Source organism: Dunckerocampus dactyliophorus, chromosome 1, assembly GCF_027744805.1.
Source record: "Dunckerocampus dactyliophorus isolate RoL2022-P2 chromosome 1, RoL_Ddac_1.1, whole genome shotgun sequence".
NCBI lineage: Eukaryota > Metazoa > Chordata > Actinopteri > Syngnathiformes > Syngnathidae > Dunckerocampus > Dunckerocampus dactyliophorus.
Window position 1 is genome coordinate 45,799,385 of NC_072819.1, and position 26,671 is coordinate 45,826,055.

The window sequence follows — 26,671 nt, forward strand, 5'->3', positions numbered from 1 at the left end:
GCTGTCGAGAGGGAGGCACAGCGAGACCTTCCCCCTGACCCTGACACTATTCTTGTTTACCAATGGTGACGAATAGTTGCTACGACAGCCAAACTAATGCAACAAAAATCATTTGTAATGAGAGTTTTCAAATTCCAAGGCGCCATGCGGTGCACGTTAACAAATAGCTAACAAATAGCAGGAAGCGTTATGTGGCTTCTTGAGATGGAAACAGGAAGTGTGCAGCCAGTATGCTTTGTTGACTTCATCTGGCACGACACAGAGTATCTTGTTGCAACATCAAAACAAAAAGCTACAGTAATCACTGGGAAATATGGAAACAATAATTTAAAAAAAACACACATCTGGCAGCTTAAACCAACGTTGCACATAAGCAGAAGAACATGTCCACAGTGAAGCACGGTGGTGGCAGTTAAATGTTTTTGCTTCTTTTTCTTCCGCTGGCCTTAACGTCTGAAGCCACAGGTGTCAAACTCAAGGCCCAGGGGCCAGGTGTGACCCTCCACATCATTTTATTTGAGGTCAATAATGACCTCATTACATCGAGATTTGTTGTTTTATTTCAACACACAATTGCACTGCGTGCAGTTCTTCTGAACTTTAATATTATTTGATCATGCCACAGGAAATTCCAAGCATTTTTTTTAATCAAAAATAAATATTTGAACGTCTGCTTGTCACCTTGAAATTGTCACTTCACTTCTCCTTTCAAAGCAAGTTATCCATCAGTCTGTTAGTGAAATATAATAATCAAATGCACGGGCAATTGTGTAACAATACACTACTGATCAAAATCTTAAGACCAGTTGAAAAATTGCAAGAATTTGCATTTTGCACATTTGGATCTGAATGAGGTTTTAAGTAGAGCTACAATCTGCAAAAGCAAGAAGGGGGAGTGAGACAAAAAACATTTGGAACTTGTAATTTAAATAAAAAAAATCACCTGATCAAAAGTTTAAGACCACAGGCTATAAAAGCCAAAATCTGCTCAAATTTTTCCTTTTCTGTCAGGCATTCACACTGTCATGCCCTCCTGATGGCTAAAGCTAAGAAGCTTTGTCTTTTTGAACGTGGTCGGATTGTGGTGCTGCATAAGCAAGGCCTCTCGCAGCGTGCCATTGCTGCTGATGTTGGGCACAGTAAGACAGTCATTTTACATTTTGGAAAGATCCTGAGCATTATGGACCAAAAAAGTCAAGTGGTAGACCCAAAAAAATCATACCTGCGCTGAGATGGAGGATCCGATTGGCTGTCCATTAAGACACAGGGCGGGCTTCCATCCAAATTAAGGTCCTTACTGGTGCCGACTGCAGTGCAATAACCATCAGACGCCATCTGCGGGAAAAGGGTTTAAAAAACAAAAAAGGAATTCAAAGACCTCGTCTCCTTCAACGCCACAAAACTGCCCGTTTAGACTTTGCCAGGGAGCATCAAACATGGGACATTGAAAGGTGGAAAAAAGTTTTATTCTCTGATGAGAAAAAATGTAACCTTGACGGTCCAGATGGCTTCCAACGTTACTGGCATGACAAGGAGATCCCACCTGAGATGTTTTCTACCCGGCACAGTGGAGGGGGGTCCATCATGGTCTGGGGTGCTTTTTCATTCAGTGGAACACTGGAGCTTCAGGTGGTGCAGGGTCGTCAAACGGCGGTTGCTTACGTGCAGATGTTGCAGCGGGCATCCCTCATGACTGAGGGCCCTCGTCTGTGTGGTAACAGCTGGGTTCTTCAACAGGACAACGCTGCAGTTCACAATGCTCACTTGACCAAGGACTTCTTCAGGGAGAATAACATCACTCTTTTGGACCATCCTGCATGTTCCCCTCATTTAAATCCCATAGAGAACATTTGGGGATGGATGGCAAGGGAAGTTTATAAAAATGGCCATCAGTTCCAGACAGTTGATGCCCTTGGTGAAGCCATCTTTACCACTTGGAGCAATGTTCCCACTAGCCTCCTGGAAACACTCGCATCAAGCATGCCCAAACCCATTTTTGAAGTGATTAACAAGAACGGTGGAGCTACTCATTACTGAGTCCTACTGAGAACATTTTTTGTTCTGGTTTGGAGAGTGTTTTGTTACTCTTTGAGCGATGGTCTTAAAGTTTTGATCAGCTGATAAACAGCCTATTTCAGTTTAATTGTTTTCAATAAATTACTTTTTCAAAGTACTTTTTGCCTCCTCCTTCTTGCTTTTGCATATTGTAGCTCTACTTAAAACCTCATTAAGATCCAAATGTGCAAAATGCAAAGCAATTTTTCAACTAGTCTTACGATTTTGATCCAGTCTCTATCATGAGGGTGACCGAGTGGATAGCATGTTGGCCACACAGCTAGGAGATCTGGGTTTGAATCTCTGCTTGGGCATCTCTGTGTGGAGTTTGCGTGTGCTCCCCGTGCATGCGTGGGTTTTCTCCAGGTACTCCGGTTTCCTCCCACATTCTAAAAACGTGCATGTTAGGTTAATTGGCGACTCTAAATTGTCCATAGGTATGAATGTAGGTATGAATGTGTTTGTCTATGTGTGCCCTGGTGACAAGTCCAGGGTGTACCCCGCCTCTCGCCTGAAGTCAGCTGGGATAGGCTCCAGCATACCCTCACGACCGTAATGAGGATAAGCGGCAGAGAAAATGGATGGATGGATATCAGGAGGTTATAATTACAGTCGTCCCTGGTTTATTATTAAAGTAGGATTCCATATGAATAAACAGAATATTTTCATAGTAAGAGCATCGGAAACCTGTTTATGTTGATGTTTTTTTACCATTATTAGCGCCCTGTAGACCTGGAATAACACCCCTATAGTCACCTTTACACTCCTATTATTCTTTGTTTACACCACATGGCGCAGGCTACGGGATCACTGCAGGGACATACGAGGCGTCCCCCACTCATAGCATATAGCAAGCTAACTAGTTAGCCTCCAATTAATTTGTCCTAAACTTAAGAAAGGGTTTCAAACAGAGTGGGGAGGCACAAAGCAAGAAGCCAACAATGTACCACTTCCACACGGAATGGGAGGATAACTTTTTTTCCACTGTCAGGTTGGACATGCCATGGCTGACTACATGCAGTGTGAAGTGATGCCTAATGACCAGAATACTACATATAACTTGTCTTTTAATATCTTTTGACAAAGAATAGGCCATAGTCAACCACAAAGCAGCGATCACTAATTAATCATTAAATAATTCCTTTTTTAAAAAGTGCAACAGAGTGAGGGAGTGATATTTGAACCGCGATGTAGCGAGGGACGACTGTATATTTATATTCATGTATATTGACAGTTACAAGTGGCCCTCTGAGAGCAGCCATAACTGTCATGTGACTCAACAAAAACAAGTTTGACACCCCTGTATCACGATATTTCAGTATCGAGCCGCACATCACCGGTGTTTGTGAGTTGGCGATACATATATGGTGTTGGTGTTGATGTGTTCAGGTCAGAATCAAGTTATTAAAGAGCGTGAGACTCTGTGGGGACACAACGCTGTGCCTCCGTCTCACGCACTGGACAGCACTTTGTGATTCTATCTGTGAAAAACGCTCTACAAATACATTTGACTTTCTTTACTTACTCCGTCTGCCGTCATAACAGAGAGGCGTGGCTTGTCCGTGATGTAAGCCTTAATTACGCTAAAAAATGTTTACATTGAATTGAGTGCACGTCACTGCTGTAGGTGATGACACATCTGCGATATCAGTCTCACCACGCATAACATTTAGAATTGCTGCATTAAATTATTTTGTTGTGTTTGGGGAATGTCGTAGTTTAGGGACACCAGTCCAGGGTGTACCGAACATCTCATCCTAAGTCAGCTAAAAGAAGATGATCAGTGGTATAGAAAACGGATGTTTGGACATCCTTTCCTGATGATTATTTATTAACAGCCAACGCAAACCACCTTTATGGTGTAATGAGCTGGGAACTCTCAAAGTCTCTCACTATATGTTGGCAAGTGACTTGCGAAACAAAGATACCAACGTAGATCCATAGTCCTGAAATGCCTCAGCAATCCCCCTTGGTGTGACAGGGCTTTTCCACACAAATAAATACTGTAAAGGTGAAGAGTCACTTTCTGATGTTCCGTCAGCATACAATGCATGCAATAACTCAGCTCATCACATTTGTTTCCAGTGGGTTACACTCTCAAAGCTATTAGCTGATTGGCGCTCCAGTGGTGACCAGCTTGTAGTAGGCTCCATTCAGGGCCATAAGCTGGTCGTGCGTTCCCTTCTCGATCACGTAGCCCCGGGACATGACGGCGATAATGTCCGAGTTCCGAATGGTGGACAGACGGTGGGCGATAACGATGCAGGTCCTGCCCTTCCTAGCTTTGTCCAGCGCCGCTTGCACGGTCTGTGGCAGGCAAGGCAACAAAAGTCAGTATTACTGTATTTCACAATAATGGGGTGATTACTATGATATTGCAGGGCATCAGCAGAAAGCCAACTGATTCATTGACAGCATGAACAGACCCACAACATGTATGAATGTTAAAGACAGTCGCTATCAGCTGTGAGACACACGCGGAGAAGGATAATGACGTTAATGATGACAACAATGAAGAGTTCTTCCTGCAGTCCGCACTCAGAGAATATTAAGTAGCTGTGTCGTGGTCACAGAATAATGCAGATTGATTTACTCATTGAAGCAACGTACCTTCTCACTCTCTGTGTCCAGAGCTGAGGTGGCTTCATCCAGGAGCAGGATCTTGGGGTCACGTATGATTGCCCTGGCGATGGCAATGCGCTGCTTTTGACCTCGAGATAACTGAGAACCCTGGGCGCCCACGTTTGTGTCATATTTCTGAGCAGAAAAATCATTTATTGCGGTCAGTGCCAGGAAACATCTCTTCATTCTTCATAGATGCTCTTTTAAGAGCAAGAACACCCAGACTGGTTGGTCTCCTATGAAGCTACAGTCTATCATAGTAAAAAGCATTCAACAAGATCGGGAGTGTGTTTATCATATGATTAGTATTACTATGATGTCATCCAAATGAATGAATCTTCCAAAGAGTTGATAGAGTGTGTGAGGGCTCCTTGTCTGTCATCGATTGAGCTACCTTATTATTCCTGCCTTTATTTTTCCCACCGTCTGATCTGTTTACCCTTGTTGATTGATCAGCCTTAACAATCAAACAAACTAATCCTTGTGTTTAGCCCCTATGCTCCAGCCATCCGTGTGAGTCCACAGCTCCCCTCTTGCAAACATGAACCTACCTCGGGAAGAGACATGACGAAGTCGTGGAGCTGCGATTTCTTGGCGGCGGAGATGACCTCGTCCATGCCAATGTCCCGTGAGTTGTCACCGTACTTGATGTTTTCCGCGATGCTGCAGTCAAACAAGATTGGCTCCTGGGACACGATGCCAATCTTGGATCTCAGGAAAGACACGTTGACGAGAGTCGAGTCACGGCCATCAATCAGCTGTAAGAGGCAATTGATTTTACCATTAGTGGCAATCGGGGTTATAATGAAAAAGTCGAAATATAATCCCCTTAATGCGCTGATCCACAATAGTTAAAGGAAAACTGCACTTTTTTGGAATTTTGCCCATCATCCACAATCGTTATGTGAAACATGAACACATTTCGTTCCCTTTTCTGTGTTTTCTAAAGAGAGAAAACAGTTGAGAGTTTCCACTACACTGCATATTCCATTTTCATGAGCATTTTCGGTTTTAGTGTAAATCTTGCTTGTTGTCGGTCACCGCAAACTCGAACGTGCTTAAACTTCGCTCCACTCGATGAGAACGACAGGTTCAGCAACCATCTTTCTCTGCGTTTATTGGTTGTTTACGAGGGGTGTGACGGTACACTAAAATGTAACTTCGGTTCAGTTCAGTTTCTTGAAGTGCTCGGGTCGGTTTATTTTCGGTACAAAAAAGTCTGAAAAAAATGACTTCAAATGCTTTTATTAAAAAAAAATGCAAACAGAACTTTTTAAAATAAATAAAATCGACCCATTTGGGTGATATTCCAAATGAATTAAACAGAGTTTTTTTAAATAGAAAAATAATAATAAAATAAACGGTTGTATTTAAACAATTGTTTAAACACTGTGGCGAAAAGTAATGGACAGTTAAACAGATCTCTGTCCAACCGTCTGTTGTATGTGAAACAGCGGAGACATGTGATAGCTCGTTGATGACATCACTTTTAACTAACTTTCTGGCTAAAGTGAGGACGTGATGGTGTTTCGTAGCGAGGTTCAAGAACTTTAATCCTATACAGTCATGGTAAAATGATTGTTTCTTCAGTTTATTGGTCCATTTTAATGCCTGGTACCACTAAAGGTACATTTGTTTGGACAAATATAATGATGATAACAAATATAGCTCATACGAGTTCATTTAAGAGCTGATATCTAGAAACTTGCATGGTTTTCTTGATAATAAGTTCTTACATGAATAGCTATAGCACTGTACTGCCAAACAATTTAAGTCTTATGAGCTGCTTTTGCTGTCATTGTTATATTTGCCCAAACAAAGGTATCAGGCATTGAAATGAATGTGGTCTAATCATTTTTTCCATGACTGTACTGTACTCTACTGTACTGTACTGTACTGTACTCTACAGCTGAATATGACGTAATCTTGTGGCTATAAAAACTCCAATACCAAGTGTTACTGCTTTGGCCCGGTCAGAGTTGCTTGTTGGAGGTTGTTTATATGCTGAAGTTATCGGTGTTTCCACTAAGATGGTTTGTTTTCTTGTAGATGTAACATTCACTGCACATTCACTGATAACATGTTAGACGTGTTTCTTGCAGCATACCCGATTTCCGTGGAACACACAACATGTCGACACACAACTTTGAATTTATCCACTTGCCTTTGTCCATCTGTAATTTTAACAGGGAAGCCAAAGTGTTCCCAAACAGGAGGCCGTAGTGAGATAGGAGGGTCTTCCAGCTCAGACTTTTGCCATTTGTCACGCCTGCGAGCTACTAGCGTTCTTCCCCCTCAGTCAGTAATGTCCGACACTCACTCGCTCTAGTAATAAATTTCATGAGAAAAATAGCATAAAATATAACCGAAACGGTAGTCAAGTGGACTGAACGTACCATGCAGAACCAAAACGGTTCCATACATCCATGTGAACCGTTACACCCCTATTGTTTACTAAACTTTTTCCCCCTTATGAAGGACTACCTTAGCTACTCTGCAAAAACTATCTCCGAAATGGACAAGTTCCACATACGACAACAGCACATATAATGCAACATTTTTGCTCTGATCTCGCTACGTCTACTCTTGTTGGACCCCTCTTTGATTGACAGAAAATAACAGAACCACTGGCCTAGGGTGACCATATTTTGATCACCAAAAAAGCAGACAGAAGACAGATTTAACCACGTGCATCTCACCACTCTGCCTTTGTTGGGGTCATAAAACCTCTCCAGAAGCTGCACACTGGTGCTCTTTCCACAGCCGCTGCTACCCACAAAGGCCAATGTCTGGCCGGGCTTCACCGCCACATTCAGCCCATTGAGGACCTGGACGTCTGGTCGGGTTGGGTAAGTGAACTTGCAGTCAATGAAGTCAATGTTTCCTTGGAAGTCATCCTGGTGGAGAAGGGGCCGGGTGGTGGGGGGACAAAAAAAAGGTGTGCAAAGGTTTAGTTTTGTTTCAGGAACACATCCTGTCAACAAACAGCAGCTTAGACTCAATCACAAGACAATTGTATGGGAGAATTTGTGATAGTATGTTTTTACTGCGTGCTGACTATAGCCACTTCATGAGGTAGTCCTTCCGGCATAATGAGATGCAATTAGAGAGCTTTATTTAAAAAAAATTATACGTATGATTGACACTTTCACGTCAGTGAGGTATCAATTTAACAATTAGTTTTTTATTACCTCCATCAAGTGTAAAGGCAAAAGATTAATACCGGTATTCCAAAGCTAAATTTTCATGAAATTTTAGGTGTGAACATATGCTTAGCAAGATCCCATAAAGGTTTGATGTAGACACAAAAATTTTGTTTCACTGTTACTGTCCACTTGCATTGGGGCTAAGCGGTGCAGTGATCAACAAGATCCAGCAGATAGAGATGCACGTGCAGAGCTTTATATTGGAACAGCTTCGACCATCTCCTGTAGCTAAATAAAGGGAAGCAAACAATTAGCAACAGCTTTCAGTGTTACGCACTGCAGTTGTACACCACTGCAGATTGCAGTCACAAAAATGCGCATACTGCTGAATCAGTGGTCAGTTATTTTCATTTTGTAGCGTGTCTCTTGGCTGTACTGATCTGCACAGGGTTTTCAGAATCAGTCATGCTGGCCCGTGTCAGTTGAACTCTTATTAATGATCATGTTTTTTTTAACCCATCAGATTTCAAATTCCTCCTCCCTGAGCTACCACCTTATCGTGGTGGAGGAGTTTGCGTGTCCCAATGAACCTAGGAGCTAAGTTATCAGGGGTTTTTATGCCCCTGGTAGGGTCACCCTTGACAAACAGGTACTAGGTGAGGGACCAGACAAAGAGTGGCTCAATAAACCCCTATGATGAAACAAACCATTGGACCACGGTTTCCCTTGCCCGGACGCGGGTCACCGGGGCCCCCCTCTGGAGCCAGGCCCGGAGGAGGGGCATGATGGCAAGCGTCTGGTGGCCGGGCCTACACCAATGGGGCATGGCCAGGCACAGCCCAAAGAGACAACATGGGTTCCCCCTCCATTGAGCTCACCACTCATGAGAGGGGCCAAAAGGGTTGGGTGCAGAGAGATCTGGGTGGCAGTCAAAGGCGGGGACCTTGGCGGTCAGATCCTCGGCTACAGATGTTAGCTCTTGGGACACGGAATGTCACTTCTCTGGTAGGGAAAAACCCTGAGCTGGTGCACGAGGTTGAGAAGTTCCGGCTAGATAGAGTCGGACTCACCTCAATGCACAGCGAGGGCTTTGGAAGCAGTCCTCTTGAGAGGGGATGGACTTTGTTTCACTCTGGCGTTGCCAGCAGCAGTTCAGAATACCCACCCTTTTTGTAGTCTCTAGAGGGAGTACTGGAGAGTGTGTTCCTATCAAGCGTGTGTAACTATCTATTAATACAATACCTCAAACCCCTCTCACTCTGTAATTTACACATTGTTATATTTGTTTGTTTATTGTTGATGGCATGTATAATTGCGGCGGTGATACTGAGAGGAGGATTATTGAATGAATACCATTCTGACACTGTCAATTACAGTAAAAAGTGACTGTGTATAAGGCATCCACAATAAATTTAGAGGAAAAACGAGATTTGTTCATATATAAGCCGCATCAGTGTATAAGCCGCACGTGTCCACTCATAAAGTGGATATTATCGCGGTGCGCATGAGTCTGTGAGGACCAGTCAGCTCTTTATTTGACAGGAGCCAATCATGAGCTATGAATAAACTCAAGATGAGCTTGTCAACCCATTGGAAATTGCAGGAGGTCATTACTCAATATACTGTAACAGTCTGACTCAGGGTTTCATCCTGCAAACAACATTAAACTTATCACATAGCAACTAACACTCAAACGTTATACCTCAGAAATATAGAAACAGGTAAAATGGGATTTTTAGTGACCAGAAAGATTTTTTAAAACTTTTCATACAACACAGCACATCATCAATAGGGTAAAACTAACCTGTCGCACGACGGTGTTCCCAATTAGTGGGTAGCTCATAAGAGTTACGTTTTTTGGCAGTACAGTGCTATAGCTATTCATGTAAGAACTTAAGTGATTTTGGTTATTATCAAGAAAACCATGTAAGTTGCTAGATATCAGCTCTTAAATTAAACTCTTATGAGCTGCATTTGTTATCATCATTATATTTACCCAAACAAATGTGCCTTTGGTTGTACCGGGTATTAAAATGGCTCAATAAACTGAAGAAACAAGGGTGGTCTAATCATTTTTTCCATGACTGTATTAGCTGCACCAGTGTTTAAGCCGCAGGGCTCAAAGTTTGAGAAAAAAGCAGCGACTTATACACCGGAATTTACGGTATTTCATGGCTGACATTAAAAACCAATAAAAACATTTACAAAAATGTACAGTACATTCAGGCATACCCATTTATTTCCCTTGTCACTGTTGACGCTAATCTGAGGTATGCGGTCCAGCAGCTGGAAGAAACGTGCAGCAGAAATCTTGGCCTTGGCATAGTCAGGGGTGTAGGAGGAGGCTCTGCCCAAGGCTGTGCCACTGGTGACGATGGCAGAAATGACTCTGCGCAAGATAAAAACATGCATTGTTATTCATACTCCACAGACAAAATGGCAGTGGCAAAATGGCAGTGGTAGGCCGTGCATTTGGTACCTGGGTCTTCAGTGGGGGACTTATGGACCTCTGAATACCACCTCTATCATGTCCCATTTATACAAACCATTAATAATACAGTGACACCTTGGTTTTTGTGTGCCCTGATTTTCGTTGGATTCGGTTTTCCACAAAAAATATTGCCAAAAATAATATCTTACGGCCAAACAGTGTGCCTAACAAACGAGTCGGCGCAACTGAGTGCCCAAACATAGGCTCTGTGCACTGGTGACAACCTGGGAATGCTTTAATCATCTTTATTATGTGTGTGGGTGATTTATGTGTTCATAGAACACACACAGAATGATGAACAACTCCATATCTGTCTCCTTTCTTCCTCTTATAAAGCACTGTACGCCCTGTGCTGCTGATGAGGCGTTCAAGTGTACTGCATATTTCTGATTGTTAGGCAAATGGACTTTCAGACAGTCTGTGCTTATTACGGTTGCAAAAAAACCCCATCATGGCGCCAAAGAAAGTTGCATGTGCCAGAACTTTGATAAAGTTGCTGAGAATTACTGAATTCAAGAAAGAAGTACAAAGGCAGCGTCTGTTACAATACGATTGCAGAGGGAACGGTTTAAAGGAGACACATTCCAGAAAGTGAGAAAGTTAGGCCAGTGCTTCTGAAAGTGTTTAGGCCAGCAGAGAAGGCCTTGCTGGCCCTGATGACCCACTACTGCATTTCTAAGTTATTTTTAATGTTGTCTTTAGACAGACCCAATTAATTATGTCTCACACGACCTCTCTTACCTGAACACCAAGCTGAAATGTAGCCCTTCTTGGCGTACTAAGTAGCCCCCGAACCGATAAGAAGCAGAGGTGGTCAAGAAGAAGACACAATGGGCGAATGCGTAACAAGCGCTGTAGACGTTAGCCTTCTTCAAGGCTGCCTGATATGGAGCATCCAGCTGTGCGTTATACATGTCCACAAAATTCCTCTCCTTCCCAAGACCAGCGATGGTGCGAATGTTGTTCAGGGCTTCACCTGAAATCTGGAAAGGGTGATATGGGATACACATACAGACAAGTCATACGACAAACAAGCCAGATGGATGAATAGTATAGTCTATAGACTACTTGATTTGTCAGAATTACCGGCTTTGGGTTTGTTTAACTTTCACCTTTCCAAAAGACAGCACTGCACAACCATGTGTGCAAAGTGATGGAAGCTGAAACTTTTACCTTAAGCAGGATTACTGTCACAGTATGACTTCAATGTGAGGACCTTCCTTATTTGTGCTATCAATCAACAATAATTCAATATGATGATTAAAGTAATTCATTGAAATGTGCACAGGTCTGACCCGTCCGGCAGACTCCATAGCTTCCTTGTCCTGCTTGGCAAATCCAGTAAACATCTTGGCCTGGAAACCACCTGATAGAGCGATGAAGGGCAGGAAGCACAGGATGAGCAGCGTGAGCTTCCAGCTGAAGTAGAAGGACATGAGGATGGCCACCCCGATGTTGGTCAGAGAGTTGACGATCATGCCGATCTGGGAGCCAGTAGCCTTTGGAGAGACATGTACAGCCTGTAGATTCATTGCTTTTTTCATGTGTTTTTTTTTCACCCTCACCTTCTCTTCAATTATAGCTTCACGTGTAAAAACTCATCCAGTTTTACATCTGTAGCCAAAGCAATGACGTAAAGAGTTCAGTTACTGGAAGCTTGTTGCCTTCATCCAATACAGCAGGGAAAACCTCAGCTAAATATTGGAGTGCCTTCATAAATTGCAAGTAAATACCAAGAGAACAAATGAATTGAAAAAAAAAACAACAAAAAAAAGAAAAGGCAAATGAATTCATGTCAATAAATGACATGAGCTTCAAAGCTCATCATCCCAACTGAGACATAAGGTTTTTGTTCCTTGTCTGAAACATCAGACAAGGAACTAAGATCAGCTCAAACAAACGTTTGAACCACGCTGTCTGAAACCTCAGCTCCACGTGTATCAAACGTTTAATTCTGGGCTTCTGTTTTACTATTTTTTCAGCTTTTAATAGTTTTTTTTGTGTGACATTGGACTACCAAAAAGAAGAACGTGGAAAGAGAAGAAGAACATACACCGTCTGTGAAGTCAACCGACTCACCCACCCAAGTCTGTCCCAAGCCTGTCATCACACATGTCATTGATGTCAGAAAGCTTAGAAGCAGGATGCTTTGCTCTTTTTTGGGGAATTAACAGTGATTCATTTCTTTTTGCATTTTCGAGGCACATCGGTGATCTGAATGACCATGGACATTTAAGTAGTAAGTATGAATGTGAACAGTTATTTAAACTTATATGCTTTTAAGTGTGTTAAATTATTGCTACTATTAAATTTAATTTTAATATAATACATTTTTAAATTATTTCCTACAGCAAAGCTGTGCCAAAAAAATTGGATGTTGACCAACATCGGTGACAGATTGTGTTTGACTTTACTGTTTAAGTTCACTGAATCAGATTTGTTTTTACATAATGATTGTGTGCTCGGCTCTCTTTCTCTATCTCTCTCTTTGACATTAGTTATTGATTAGATGAACTGCTCTGATTTGGAGAAAAAAGAGGTCAATAGCGAAGTCAAGTGTGTCCTTAAAGCTAGCATGCTACAATATAAGAACAAGGTGAAGCGAAAATTCACACAGAGGGACCTCCCCTCAGATTGGCAGGTCTTCGAAATTTGAGATTTTCAAATTCATACATTTGGGAATTCCCACAGAGCGCGTATCGCGAATGAAGGTGCGCAGTGACAGACTTATGTAGAGGGGGAGAATCCCACGCAGCCAGAATCTGCTCAGCTGCGCAGCTTTTCCCCCTTACGCGCATGGGAGAATACGTCCCAAAGTACACTGTGTGTACATAGCATACATATTGAAGTGTACTGACAGAAGTATTCGATTTGAGACACAGCCAATGCCTTACCCCTTGTACTTGTGAGGCGTCGGTTGCCAGTCGTGTGGTCAGAGCGCCAGGGCTGTTCCTGTGATCATCAAACCAGCCAATCTCCTGGACCAGCATGGCGTGAAAGCCCAGACGACGTAACCTGCGGGTCAGGAGCTCTCCAGATTTGGAAAAGCAATAACCCTGAAGACACACAAACAAAAAAGAATAAGGACAGCAAATGTGAAGTTGGTCCCCGCTGTCGGTCCCGGGATAACACACCATCTTGCACTCTTCTGGGAAGACTGTGTACAAGGGTGTGGAGTCTGTCTGTAATTTCTGTCTGTTCACAGGGGTACAGTCATGCTGGAACAGAAAAGGTCCGTCCTCTAACTGTTCCCAAAAATGTTCAAATATACAGTGGTTCAGAAGGGCTTGCCAACTCCTTATTCCTGATTGATTATACAGTATGTCTGTCCCCAAAACTTTGTCAATAAGTAACAGTGACTGTGACCTTCAGCATAAGGGCAAATCCTGGATTGTGAATATTAGTTTGCCAAATGCAGGCAATTGTGACATTTTAAAAATAGTCTTGCTAAAGCTGACTGATACTCTACCTGCAGCATCTGAGTGAAGAAGGAGATGATGCCGATCATGACAAAGAATAAGCAGATGCGATCAATCTCTTTCCTCTGAGCCACAGGATCTGTAACCGAGAAAGTCTGCATACACACACAAAAACAAGATAACTGACTACTTGCCTTTTTCCCCTTCAGGAATAGTTCTAACACTCTATAGGTCTGGAGAACATATTGATGATTTCCTAAGTCTAAACAGGACCTCACCGCCAGGATTTGACTGAACAACAGCGAATAGACAGGGTTGATCCCTCCGTTCACAGCAGCCCCAAGAGATCCAAAAAGCATGTAAGGCCATTCAGGCAAGTTGTACTTCAAGATCCGAGCAACTGGTGCTGGCTCCACAGGTTCCTCATCCTCCTCTTCTGGGATGGCGTTCTAAGTATGTAACCGTAAGTGAAGAAAATGAGCAAAGCTTTTAACTGTGAGTTGAGGAGAAGCTAAATACATGAACTGTTGGCCTACTCCAAGCACCCACGCGTGTAATTGGTGGCCATCACACCCACTCACTTTGGATTTGTCTGCTTGTAACACAGCGTAGGCTCTGGGGCTGAGCTCTCCAGCAGTGGGAACAGAGGATTCTGGAATCAAGTTGGACAGCTCTGATTTGGATCTCTGGCGAATGGAGGCTCTGTAAAACATGTGTACAAGTAAAAAATAATGAAGTATTTTTCTTGGATATATTTTTTTGAGCCTCTTGTGGTGGAACATGCAGCTGTGGTACCAGTTACTTCTTACAGAAAACTACTATCACTAGACTAGACCTCCGCCAAGGTTGAACTGTTTGTTTTTGCCACAATTTGGCAGTTTGTACAATCAGCAGTCAAACAAGATCGTTTGGATAGTGAGTGGGTTCAAATGTCCCACAGGTGTGTATTTGTACCCCATGCTGTCCTCGTAGCTGCTGGCCCCGGATAGACTGATCTTCTCTTGAACATTTCTGATCTTTTCAGCCACTGGTGCAAAGAGAGAGCAATGAGGATTGTACATGGCAACACACTGTGTCTGTATGTGGATCAGTGAGTTTCAAACCCACTTTGCCGAGCCTTCTCACTGAGGGCCTTCAGTCCCTGGTTTTGCAAGGTCACCAGGGTGAAGTAGACATCCTTCCTGTCCAGCAGCTCACTGTGCTTGCCTCTCTCGACTGCCTGGCCATGTTCAAAGTCGACAATCACATGTGCGTTCTTTATGGTGGACAGCCGGTGGGCTATAGAGATGGTGGTCCGTCCCATGCTCACCTTAAAAGCGGCAAATGAAAATGCATGTATGGGAAAAATAACAAACACTTTCTTGTATAGTTGTCAACATTTTGTTGACAGCGCAGCGATCAATTAAGATTTCCCTGAGCTAGACGCTGAAGAACTCACCACTGCTTTTCCTCCTGAGCTGCACCACCACGTAAGTGCTTTTTGCAATCATAGTAATGGTAGCTGCACTTGTCAACAGCAGAGTAAAATTGTTTTATACTATTGGGGAATGACGGGGGGTAAGGCACAGTTATTGTTTTTATGTGAATTGTTCTCACTCTGGTCCCTCTCATACTCGCTATCATTTTAACTAAATCTGTTCTCTGTAAATAATTGTCACTGTGAAGTGCTATGATATAAATGACATCCGGGTATACTATCGAGACTATCCCTGCTGACTTCGGGCAAGAGGTGGGGTACACCTTGGATTGATCGCTAGCCAATCGCAGGGCACATACAGTATAGACAGCTATGGGCAATTTAGAGTTGACAATGAACCTGACACGCATGTTTTTGGAATGTGGGAGTACCCGGAGAAAACCCACGCACACACAGGGAGAACATGCAAACTCAACACAGAGATGAACAAAGAACAAAGATCTTCCAGATGTCCTGACTGTGTGGCCAACATGCTAACCACTCGGCCACTGCGGATAAATAACATTAAGTTAATTATTATTATTATTAGGAGCCCAGACCTACTTTATCCAAGGCCTCTTGGACCACAGCCTCACTTTCGTTGTCCAGGGCTGAGGTGGCCATGTCCAGCAGCAGGATGCGAGGGTTCCTTACCAGCGCCCTAGCGATTGCAATACGCTGCTTCTGACCGCCACTCATCTGACCTCCACCCTCGCCCACCAAGGTGTCGAATCTCTGTGAAACCCCCGCAAATAAAGGCTTTTTAATATGTTGCACATCCCTCCTGAAATTCAAATATTCAATCTCTGTCTCCACCTGGGGCAGATCCATGATGAAGTTGTAGGCGTTGGCCTCTTTGGCAGCGGTGACGATGTCATCCATGGAGACGCCGGGGCGACCATAGCGTATGTTCTCAGCAATGGTGGTGGCAAACAGCACAGGCTCCTGCTCCACAATGCCAATGAGTGAGCGCAGCCATTGTATGTTCAGCCCGCGGATGTCATGACCGTCTAGAGTCACCTGATGGATGGTGGTACAAAAGTACATTGCTGCTGTAATGCATTTTTTTAATTCTAGATTTAAACGAGACTATTTTTCTCTACAGAAGCAGGGTGCTATTTTAAAAGTGAGGTGTTCAAGCCCAGTAAAAGAGAAACATTTAAAAAAAAGTGGCAGTATAATGAAACAGTTTATCATCTCAAGGGTATGTGTCTGTGGAGATTCTCAGTCATAGAGGTCATGGTAATCTGCAAAGGCAGAATTGACTGGACTCTTTTTGTTTGTTGAAGATGTTTTACCATTAATTCAAAAGACTTGCTCAGTTTCAAATTTTAAGTATGGGGTCTCCTTATTTATGTCTCTGGTGGGTGTGACCCTTGGGGATGGTCAAAATAGAGTTGTTGTGGTCTGATGGCAAAAAAGCTTGTTAGTGGCCACTCTTCTCGTGGAATGAGACAGACTTTGGGGGAGAGACCTGAGGATATTGTTATAAGAAGACGATAAGCAATGGCGCAATCCCGGTGGATTTCACAAAGGCCCAGTTAGAATACCCACACATGAAAAAGAGCCTTCCTGATGTATGTCTGTTCCTTCTGTCTTCCGTTCTTCTGTGTTATCCTTGAAGGTTCTGATAACCTGAGTTCGAGCTTGTGCTCTTGTAGGTGATGGGAGTCAAAGAGCAAGTACTCGTACTCGAGTACTCCTGCACATTGGAAAGACCAAGGAAACTTTGGGCCCAGAATCGGCAGTCATTTGCATCTCAAAAAGAAGGGACAACAATATCCAAATTCTGTATCGGGAGGAGCACTGGTTTGGAAGAGGTGTAAAAGAAGCCATTTACGTCAAACTAGAAAGGCCCTGTCTAAACAGAGGAGGAGGTTTGCACCACCACCTATGCTTATAAAGATATCCTAATGTCTCTCCCCCAAAGATGGTCTCATTCCATGGGCAGAATGGCCACTAAATGGCTGTTTTGCCACCAGGCAGGTGGACAGCCTATTGTTATGCAGGACAGTTGTTCACCAGCCACACCCACCAGAGGCATAAATAGACAAACTCTATACTTAGGAAGTATGTGGATGTGGATTAACGGTTAAACGACTTCAACAAACGGGAAGAGTCCAGTTGCCTTGATTCAACTTTTCTGGATGTCCAGGGGATGGTTATTTTTTTAAATGACAAGAACATTATAAAAAGAAAAGGGATCTTCCGTCCCCGCATGCAAAGGTAGTTCTGAATACGTCTGAATCCTACCATCCCCTCTTTAGGGTCGTAGAAGCGTTGAATGAGTTGGACAGCTGTGCTCTTTCCGGCGCCACTGGGGCCGACAAAGGCGGTGGTCATACCTGACTTTACGGTAACACTGAGCTGGTCCAAGATCTGAGCACATGATGGCACAACAGTACAGGAAGTATTTGGTTGGGAGCAAGATCTAGAAACGATGTACAGTATATTGTATATATAAAGAAACCCAAATACCTTAACCTCCGGCCTAGAAGGGTAGTGAAAAGTGACATTATGAAACTCAATGTCACCTTTGACTCTATCAAGCTTATACCCTGCTTCAGATAAACAGTCAATCTCAGGCTCCTGACAAAGTAAAAAAAACACATTCTAATTAATAACTGCTATGAATGTGTGTTATAAACCAAACATTTCTTACTCTGTCAATGGTTTCAAAGATGATGGTGGCAGCTGCCTGGCCTGCAGCGAATGCTTCCAGACATGGTGAAGCCTGACCCAAATTTATGGCTGCAATCAGAACACCAAAGAAGACCTGCAATTGCAAAAAGCATAATTTTAAATGTTGGACAAGAGGACCAACATTTCAGGTAGATGGGATTGAGGACAGGGTTCTTTCAAGTTCCTTCACACCAAAATCATCCAAGCATTCTTTTATGGACCTTACGTGGGGTGCGGTTCAGGTCAACCCATCATTGATGTCCCAATACCTTTGTCATCAGAGTATACTGTACATCAGCATTGTCCAACTAAGAAGCAAACCGCATGGGAGGTCTTACCTGCAGAAGTGTCCCTGGTGTGTACTCCTCTGTATCCACCACCAGACTGGAGCCATACCAGAAGGCCAGGCCGTAGCACAGGAAGATAATCAGCCACATGTATCCAGTGAAAAAGCCCACGATCACACCCTTCCTAATGCCCCAGCGCTGTGCTGACACCAGGTTCTTGTCGTAGCTGGAGGGAAAAAAGAGCAGGTCATTTCACTGAATACTTTACGTTTGTGAAGCAAGAACACTCACAAAATATTAGAAACAATATTAGGCACCACACTTAAAAAACAGACTAGGTATACGTTTTTGGGACATGTTAGCTACGTTTGCGGCTAAAATATTAGGTACAGTACACAAAAAGCCAAAATACTTGGTGTCACCAAAATAAAACCTATAATATAACCTATAATATAAGTACACTTGCAGCATACATTTTTGCAAAGAGTCTCAAAATTAGGAAAAAAAAAAAAAAGAGTCTCATAATTAAAATAGTTTCAAGAAAGGCCAATATGAAAACATGTCTTGATATTGTTTATAGAAAAACTTTATGCATACCGTTGCACCTCTTTTTTCTCTCCGCCAAAAGCAGCCACCGTCCTGATCGAGGAGAGGACCTCGTCTGCAATGGCTCCAGCTTTAGCATAGGCCTGCAGCTCCTTACCTGTCAGCTTAGCCACAAACTGGACACAAAGCACGGTGAAGGTGAAGGTGAAGCCTTTTCAATGTCAAGCTAAATTGTTGTTTTCCACCAGTCTCTGCAGTACAGTTCAGTTCAACACTGTTGTATTTTGAAAGGTAAGCCCAGATCTGCTGTGTTTCCATTCGAAGGTATGTAGACAGGATGGTGGTGTAGACGATGTAAAAATTGCCACATCACAGCAACATGAAATGGTGTCAGAATTGGTTTAGCTCCACCCTTTGCCTTAATCGCTGCAGTTACTTCCTAAACTGAAGCAATGCCAAAATTGTGGTATGGCACAGCTCAATTGTCTTGGCGCCTTTTACAACTCATGTCTATGTCAATGCAAGACATCACGCACTGTGCTGAATTCAACTGTGTGCTGCGAACAGGAATAAACTCAAACTGAAAAGTTGAGGTGTGAAAGTAAGGAAGAGCAACTTAAAGTGAAGCTCTCACCAGAGCCATGAGACCTGCTCCAAAGCCAATCAGCGGACTCGCTGCCACGATCACCAGCGTCAGCTTCCATCCTTTCACAAAGCCTACGCAGAAGCCGCACACAAAGGTGGTGAAACGCTGCATAAAAATAGCGACTTGGTCCGCAATGGCGTCATTGATCTTGTTGATGTCACTGCGATGTCACAGACATGAAATGATGTGGTCAACGCAAACTGGATACAGCCATTTTCCACCGTCATATACACAGTCCCACTCACTCAGACATGCGCGTGTTGAGCTCGCCCACCGAGGTGCAGTCGAACCAGCCAATCTCCATCCTCATCACTTTGCTGAAGTAGATTTTCCTAATAAGCTGAATCTGCTTGGCAGCAGCAGTTACCCACAAGGAGATCTGCCAGACATAAGAGAGCTATGACGCATACGGTTTGTTGTGGATTACTGTGTTCACACCTGACCAAATCAACCACACACATATGTTAGACCAATAGTAACACGTTACCAATAATAACAAATAGTAGCTTAAAAGAAAAGATTGCACAAAAAATGTCTACATTTTTCACAATTACAAATGAAACTGCATAAAAATTGTACATTTTTGGTTGGCCCTGATAAAATAACTGTTGTTCATGGTTGTCACTCACGGCTGTTGTTGTTGTGGCGCGTACACACACACAAAAGCAGTCTCAGACAGGCAACCAACAATTTACATTCATGTTGTTGTTAAGATAGGCTATACATTCGATGATAGCTAACATTAGTAGCTAACTTTACCAAATTGTTATTAGTAGCTGACAAGTTCAAATGTTGGTGCCCTCTAGGCAGCTGGAGGAACCCGCTGCATCCAGTCCCTTAATGGAGGAAAACTAGTGTTTAGATAAAAGTGACTAATGTGTGAAGTCACTAACCTGAATATATCCCAAAATGAACACAGCTGCTCCAATTCCGACATAATAGAAGGCAAATAAGGTCATTTCATATTCAATGTTGAGGAGCCTGAAAGACATGAAATGTATGCTACACAAGTGTTTCGCACAAAGCCAACCTCATGAGTCTGCCCACGTACCCACATGACCTGTCCCTCAGTGGCGCCAGTGTCTCCCAGCTGGAATAGTTGGTGGCGCTTATGTGTGACTGGTTCATGCCCTGCATGAGTGTATCCGTGTAGTTCTTCTTCCACTGGATGGTGTTGTTCACGCATTCCTTCCGCTCGTCGCTCAGCTCGTTCAGCTCAATGTCGTACTCGATGAAGGTGTCCGTGAGCAGGCCGAACACCAGCAGCATGAGAGGCTGGGCTGAGCCGTGCAGCACGGCGCACACGCTACCCACCACCATCATCGCCACCTCGTTGCATGTAGCGAAACGAAACTTCAATGCGTATGCATTGAAGGAGGGGGTTTGCATTAGACGAGGGCATCCATCACTCAAACATAGACATTAAAAAGTAAGCCAACGATGGTCTTTTTACCAGCTGAAAGAAGCCAACTCTTACTGCGGGTAGCTCCTTGTTCGCTTGAGCTCTGTTTGGAAAAGAATACCAACAAGTTATTTCTGAATAGAGATGATCGATCAGAGCCTTAGTTGAACTGCTTCACTCACTTCTCATGTTCCTTGGTTGCTGTCATGCTCCTGCGTACAAAGGAGACTCTCAGGTCAACAACAACCAATGCATTAAGCAATTATAATTACCATCTACAGCACCGGTGAGCAAACATTCGACTTACAAGCCACAGTGTGTTAAAAAAATTAGCATGGGAGCCAGGCTGTACAGTCATCTCTTGCTACATCGCGGTTTGGACATCGCTCCCTCACTATCGCGATATCTGCAAGGATCTAATAATGGTAAAAAAATCATATTTAGAAAGTCATAAACTGGTTTTGGGCCACATGGTGACCGAGTGGTTAGCATGTTGTCAGTCAGAAGATCGGAAAGATATGGGTTCGAATCTCCGTTGGGCATCTCTGTGTGGAGTTTGCATGTTTTCCCCGTGCGTGGATTTTCTCCGGGTGCTCCGGTTTCCTCCCACATTCCAAAAAAACATGCATGTTAGGTGAACTGGTGACTCTAAATTGTTCATACTGTCGGTATGAATGTATGAATGTGAGTGTGAATGTTTGTTTGTCTATATGTGCCCTGCGATTGACTGGCGAACAGTCCAGGGTGTACCCTGCCTCTCACCTGAAGGCAGCTTGGGTAGGTTCCAGCATATCCTCGACCCTAGTGAGGATAAGCGGCATAGAAAACGGATGGATGGGTAAACTGCTTTTTTTTGCGCTAACTATGAAAATATTCCTTTTATTAATATTGAATCATACTTTGCGGAAATGCACTCATCACAGTCACTTATCAATGAACCGCAATAAACCAAGGGCGATTGTATAATAAAAAAGTGGTTTTATGAAGTCATTTATTGCTTTTACCTGACTTGAACAGATTCAGTCCTGAACCAGTGATCTCAGGTTAGAGCAACACAGTTTGGTGAATCCCCCACCATCATACTATTGATATTTTGGTGGTAACTGTAGACCTGCACCGTGGCTTCCACTATGTTCATCTGCCTGCAGTTCATCGCTACCCACTTGCCACAGCCTGACCGTCGCAGACTTGCTCATACGTGGGGGTGTTCTGTTCAAATTTAGTTTAGTGAAGAGCTTTGCTTTGGCTCGCTAAACTGCTTACATCTTCGCTGCTAACGTTATCTGTGGCTGCACTCGTGACTGGGTGCTTTGCGTTGATGTGGTAGGCTAAACTTGCGCTGGTTCGGTGGTGAGCAAACTCCTGATGAAGAAGGCATACCACTCTACCTTCATCAATGCCGCCGTTTTTGAAATGTAAATTTCCCATTCATTGGATTTGGACCGACAACTCTCCCATGCTCTTCTATTGTCATGTCTCCTCCCCACTACTCACCGCTCCTCACCTTGCCCTCCCAACTACGATAGCAGCCCATCAACTTCTGCTAAACAAGCACAAACACAATGACTTCTACTCCACTTAAAGGTGTGACTGACCATTGTTTTCCACCACCAACAACTCAAGCACAAGAAGCCCAATGCATAAAAAGGCAAAGGCAACTTGCGTATAGAAAATATTATAAATAGTTAGAAAAAAATTAATAATAATAATAATAATAATGCACTAAATAGGACTGTAATTAATTAATTGCAATTATTGCACTAATTTGACACCCCTGATATTTTATATATAAGTTAGCCTGGGAAAAGCTTTGTTCACCACTGCCACTGGAACAGAACTGAACAGATCATCAACAAAAAGTGTTGCAGAAAAATGGAGAAGGGGTAGTTAGAACGAGATAAGCTTATTGTTCTTCCTTCTCCTTTACGGATGTGATTCTTATTTAAAAACATTCCTTCATTCATTCAAGCCTTCCACACCAGTGATTGGGAGTGAGTGGTGGGCGTAATGTATTTTATATGTATGTGATGTTTGTATTATATTTGTTGTTTTTGTCATGTCATTAGATACATATTGATTCTGAATTGCTCCAGATGATATTGTAGTGTAGAAGAGATGTCTTGAGACAATGTATTCAAAGATAAAGGGTTATCTGGGGTTGTTGCTTTAATGATAATGCTACTCATTCTTCTAACAAGAAGAAGAATCTCATCACTGCCTCATGGCCTCATCAAGCTGTGACCTTCAGTGTTTACTGGGGCAGTTCGCAGATGAGTGTGACGCTCCTGGGATCAGACTCAGTATCTCCAAATCTAACGCTATGGTTCTCAGTGGGAAAGGGGTGGATTGAACCCTTTGAGTCGGGAGTGAGGTCTTGCCCCAGGTGGAGGAGTTCAAATATCTCGGGATCTTGTTCACGAGTGAGGTAAGGATGTGAGCGTGAGCCTGGCAGGCGAATTGGCGCAGCGTCTGCAGTAATCCTATTACTGGAACGGACTGTCGTGTTGAATAGAGAGCTCATCTACGTTCCTACCCTCACGAGCATTGACTGACGGCCTGTGCTGAAAACACTTAAAGTATTACGGCATTTTGTTTTATTCATTTGTATTTGTCAATATACTGTATGGCCATGGCAATTTACATTTTACCTCCAGGTGGCAGCAATGGACTTCACAATGATTTGCTGCGACACTCACAGAAATTGGGTTTATGTCAAATTCATCTTCTCGTCGAAGTGTAGCAACCCCTGGCCACCAAAGCCACACATCACCCTACCAACGTCACTTTCTCGTCCTTTTCCACACAACATTTGTAGCAGTATGACTGCATAGGTGTTTCACGTCTAGTTCCTGACTTTTTCACATTAACTAAATGTGCAATAGGTAACAATTTACCATCCGATCCCATACTGAGTACAATTGAGACTGGTGTGAGCAATAAGGATCCCATTTTGTTTATTTAATCTCAACTCTGACGTTGAGAAAGAAGAAGCCATTTGATATGAGCATCATTTGGAACTCTAGTAAGAAGGGACACTTGAATTAGCTATTATTTGTTATTGCACAATATTTAAATAAGAAAGTATATAGAGGAGACGTGATTTATGATATTGCCAATGCACGCTGACTGTTTTCCTCAGTTTTCCTTTGTTATTTCCTTAGTTCCTGTTCTATGCTCTTATTTTGGTATGGCCATCCTGTTTTGTATGTACAGCCATTGTGGGATATATGTATTTGCCGCTTGTCAGTCATAGTAAGCTATCCCTCTTATACTTATCTCTTTATTTTCACAGCGCCTTTTTGCTCGGTCGCTTTTTGTTCCCATTCTGGCTACAAAACTGTGAGTACCTGTACCTGCTCGTAGCTGATGAAATACTTTTACCTGCACTTGCATTCTGTCTGTGCATCCTGTGGTTACGACCATGCGCCACCCTGACGGAATGAACCAGCCAAAAAGCGGCTGAACATAACAAAAAAAACAGGAACTGCATATCAAAATAAGAGCATAGAACAGGAACTAAGGAAATAAAGGAAAATCCAGACAACAGAGTCATGGCGAGCGTGACAGCCAAGCTAATAATATACCACAAACAGAAAAAACAAACATAGGACCAAATCATATAAAATAAGTGAATATTGTTTTTTAAACAATAAAACATGAGTAAAGGTAGAATAATAAATTCATTAAAATGAATGATTAATTATTAAGAACTACTATAACAGGCAGGGGCGGACTTGAGATTTCCAGGGGCCCCAAAACATCTCGTAAAAACTGATTATTGATTTTTTTTTTTTGCACATATTACTTTGCATATTCGTAATTCACATTAAATGAACGCTAAATGAAAATGTGTAATCTATCACGATAGTTTTGGCCGCCCCTCCTCCCGTCTCATGCAATGGACTATTCCATGTTACAGAGCATGTTCAGACTGATTCAGGAAGATGGCGGCAAAAACAATGTTGCTCGCGCGGCGTGGAGTAAGATGAAGCGAAGTTACCCGAGTGGTGCGGAGAACGCGAGAGGAAAGTATCGAAGGTGTCAGCCTTTTTCATCGTCCCAGGTACAAGCGTTATATTTGTCTCCCGCCTATGTATGTGACGAAGACGCTGGCGTCGTCTTCCGCTGTGGAACACACACGTAAACAAGATGACTGCGGCGCTCCGTCACGAAAGTAGATTTTTTAATCTTAATATTTTGACTGCTGACTTTTCAATTTTTGCTACTTTTTGTTTCTGGTTTTCTTATTAAATTACATTTTTAAAATGTGCACCGAGCCAATAAAAAACAGGCGCGGGAGGCAAATGGCGCCTGGGCCGCACTTTGGACATCCCTGTACTGTAACAATGAAAACTAATTCACAATTCACACATGGCTCAGTTTACGATCGGCCATCATTTGAACAAACTGAGACTTATGCACTTGCCCGGGCGGAAGAAAAAGTAGTTCCCAGCTACCACATGCAAGTTACAGTCACTGTGTTCCTTTTAATCATATACATTACCACAAATGGATGAAGTATCAAAGTAGCTTTATTTTGAGTTGAGAATAGATTTTAGAGTGAAAAGATCTGATATCGGAAGTATCGATATTTCAATATTGATATATAGTAAAAAAAAAAAAAAAAAAAGGTAAATCCTTTCATTTATACACAGAGACAAACTTGTGTGTTTAACATACCTCTAGATGGTTCCAGTTTTGATCATAACATCGTTCTCGCAGGAACATAGGTTCATTCAGGAGGATGTTGTTTTACAGCTCACGGTGGCCGTGTATGTAGTTTCTGACGGAACTGAAAGGTAGCTGGAGGACATGGAGCAACTGACAGAGCAGCATTGCGTTTGCTTCTTCCTGCAGTTAGTTGTTGAACAAAGGAAGAATGCAGCCACTTCTATGAAAAGGGTGGAGTTAGAAATACAGACCTGAATACATCACGTCCCTCCCTTCCAAATATCTTATAGTTATTTAGATATGAATAGCGTGTGTTGTTAAGAAAGACAAAACGTTTGTGAGGATGTTTGTAGTAAAGCAGAAGCTCAGTCATGTTTGCAATCTTACTTTCATAGTTAGGTGCAAAAGCATTTGGACAACGGCGGGGTGATTATTATTTTGCTTTTATACACCACCACAATAGATTGGAATCAGCTTTAATTTAAGCGGTTTCACCAGAATATGGCTACGACCATTCGGGATTCATTATGCACAATTCTTAGATAAAGTGTCATAACTACATACAACCACAATTTTCAATACGTGATGAAAATCATTTGTAGTCAATGACCGCCTAACTGGAGCCCACAGACATCACCAAACTCGGCTGAGATCAAGTCACTGACAATATCGTTACCTTCAGAAAGTCTTGTATTGCTTTGTTTGCAGCCATTATCGATCTGCACTGTCCCCGTTTTGTTGCATTTGTTTGAACGTGAGTACTGTGTAGCCCTGCAAATGTGCAGCAAACACTCCAAGCACAGGAATGAAAACCAAAACCTACACAATACAACGCTGGCAACACAAAATCCTGCAAATGGAAAATGCTGCAATCACATCAACGTTGCAGGATCAAGAAAAATAAAATACAAATGCTGCAAAACAACTGCATGAGAGAAATGCTGCAGGCTCACGCAACAAAAAGAAAGTTAGGCAGGCTACCGGGGACGCCAGACCTGATAACGCTCTTTAGAGACTTTAGACATGTTTAAAACCGCATGCAAACGTGATAGCAAGTGCAAACGTGATCTACTAACAAGCTGCGAAGCGGATTGCATCTGTCAAATGAGCAAAATAGCACTGACAATCCATTTTGCATGTTTGCCTTGATAAATATGCATAATATATGCATATTAAAATATATGCATATTATCAGAATGCACAAAATAATATGAGGATGAGATGCAAATGTAATAATTTTACTCGCAC

General features: G+C 42.8%; 1 protein-coding gene across 3 annotated transcripts; it reads right to left on the bottom strand.

The window, feature by feature from the left end:
• Positions 1-3,896: 3,896 nt before the first annotated feature.
• LOC129184378 (bile salt export pump-like) lies at positions 3,897-25,571 on the bottom strand. 3 transcript variants are annotated; one of them, XM_054780621.1, is made up of 27 exons: positions 25,433-25,571; positions 20,935-20,964; positions 20,804-20,855; positions 20,402-20,703; positions 20,244-20,331; positions 19,596-19,729; positions 19,339-19,510; positions 18,756-18,880; positions 18,210-18,384; positions 17,852-17,965; positions 17,668-17,778; positions 17,443-17,568; positions 16,006-16,209; positions 15,754-15,924; positions 14,841-15,042; positions 14,688-14,760; positions 14,315-14,435; positions 14,012-14,182; positions 13,784-13,888; positions 13,209-13,370; positions 11,610-11,813; positions 11,056-11,297; positions 10,056-10,212; positions 7,377-7,574; positions 5,229-5,435; positions 4,666-4,812; positions 3,897-4,362 (listed from the first exon to the last, which is right to left on the bottom strand). In XM_054780621.1, exons 2-27 carry the CDS (start codon positions 20,958-20,960, stop codon positions 4,162-4,164), a joined length of 3,990 nt encoding a protein of 1,329 aa, XP_054636596.1. In that variant the 5' UTR covers positions 20,961-20,964; positions 25,433-25,571; the 3' UTR covers positions 3,897-4,161. The 3 variants fall into 3 exon arrangements, with proteins under 3 accessions (XP_054636596.1, XP_054636597.1, XP_054636598.1); XM_054780622.1 differs by lacking the exon at positions 25,433-25,571 and adding an exon at positions 24,134-24,188; XM_054780623.1 differs by lacking the exon at positions 25,433-25,571 and adding an exon at positions 21,060-21,086.
• Positions 25,572-26,671: the final 1,100 nt, after the last annotated feature.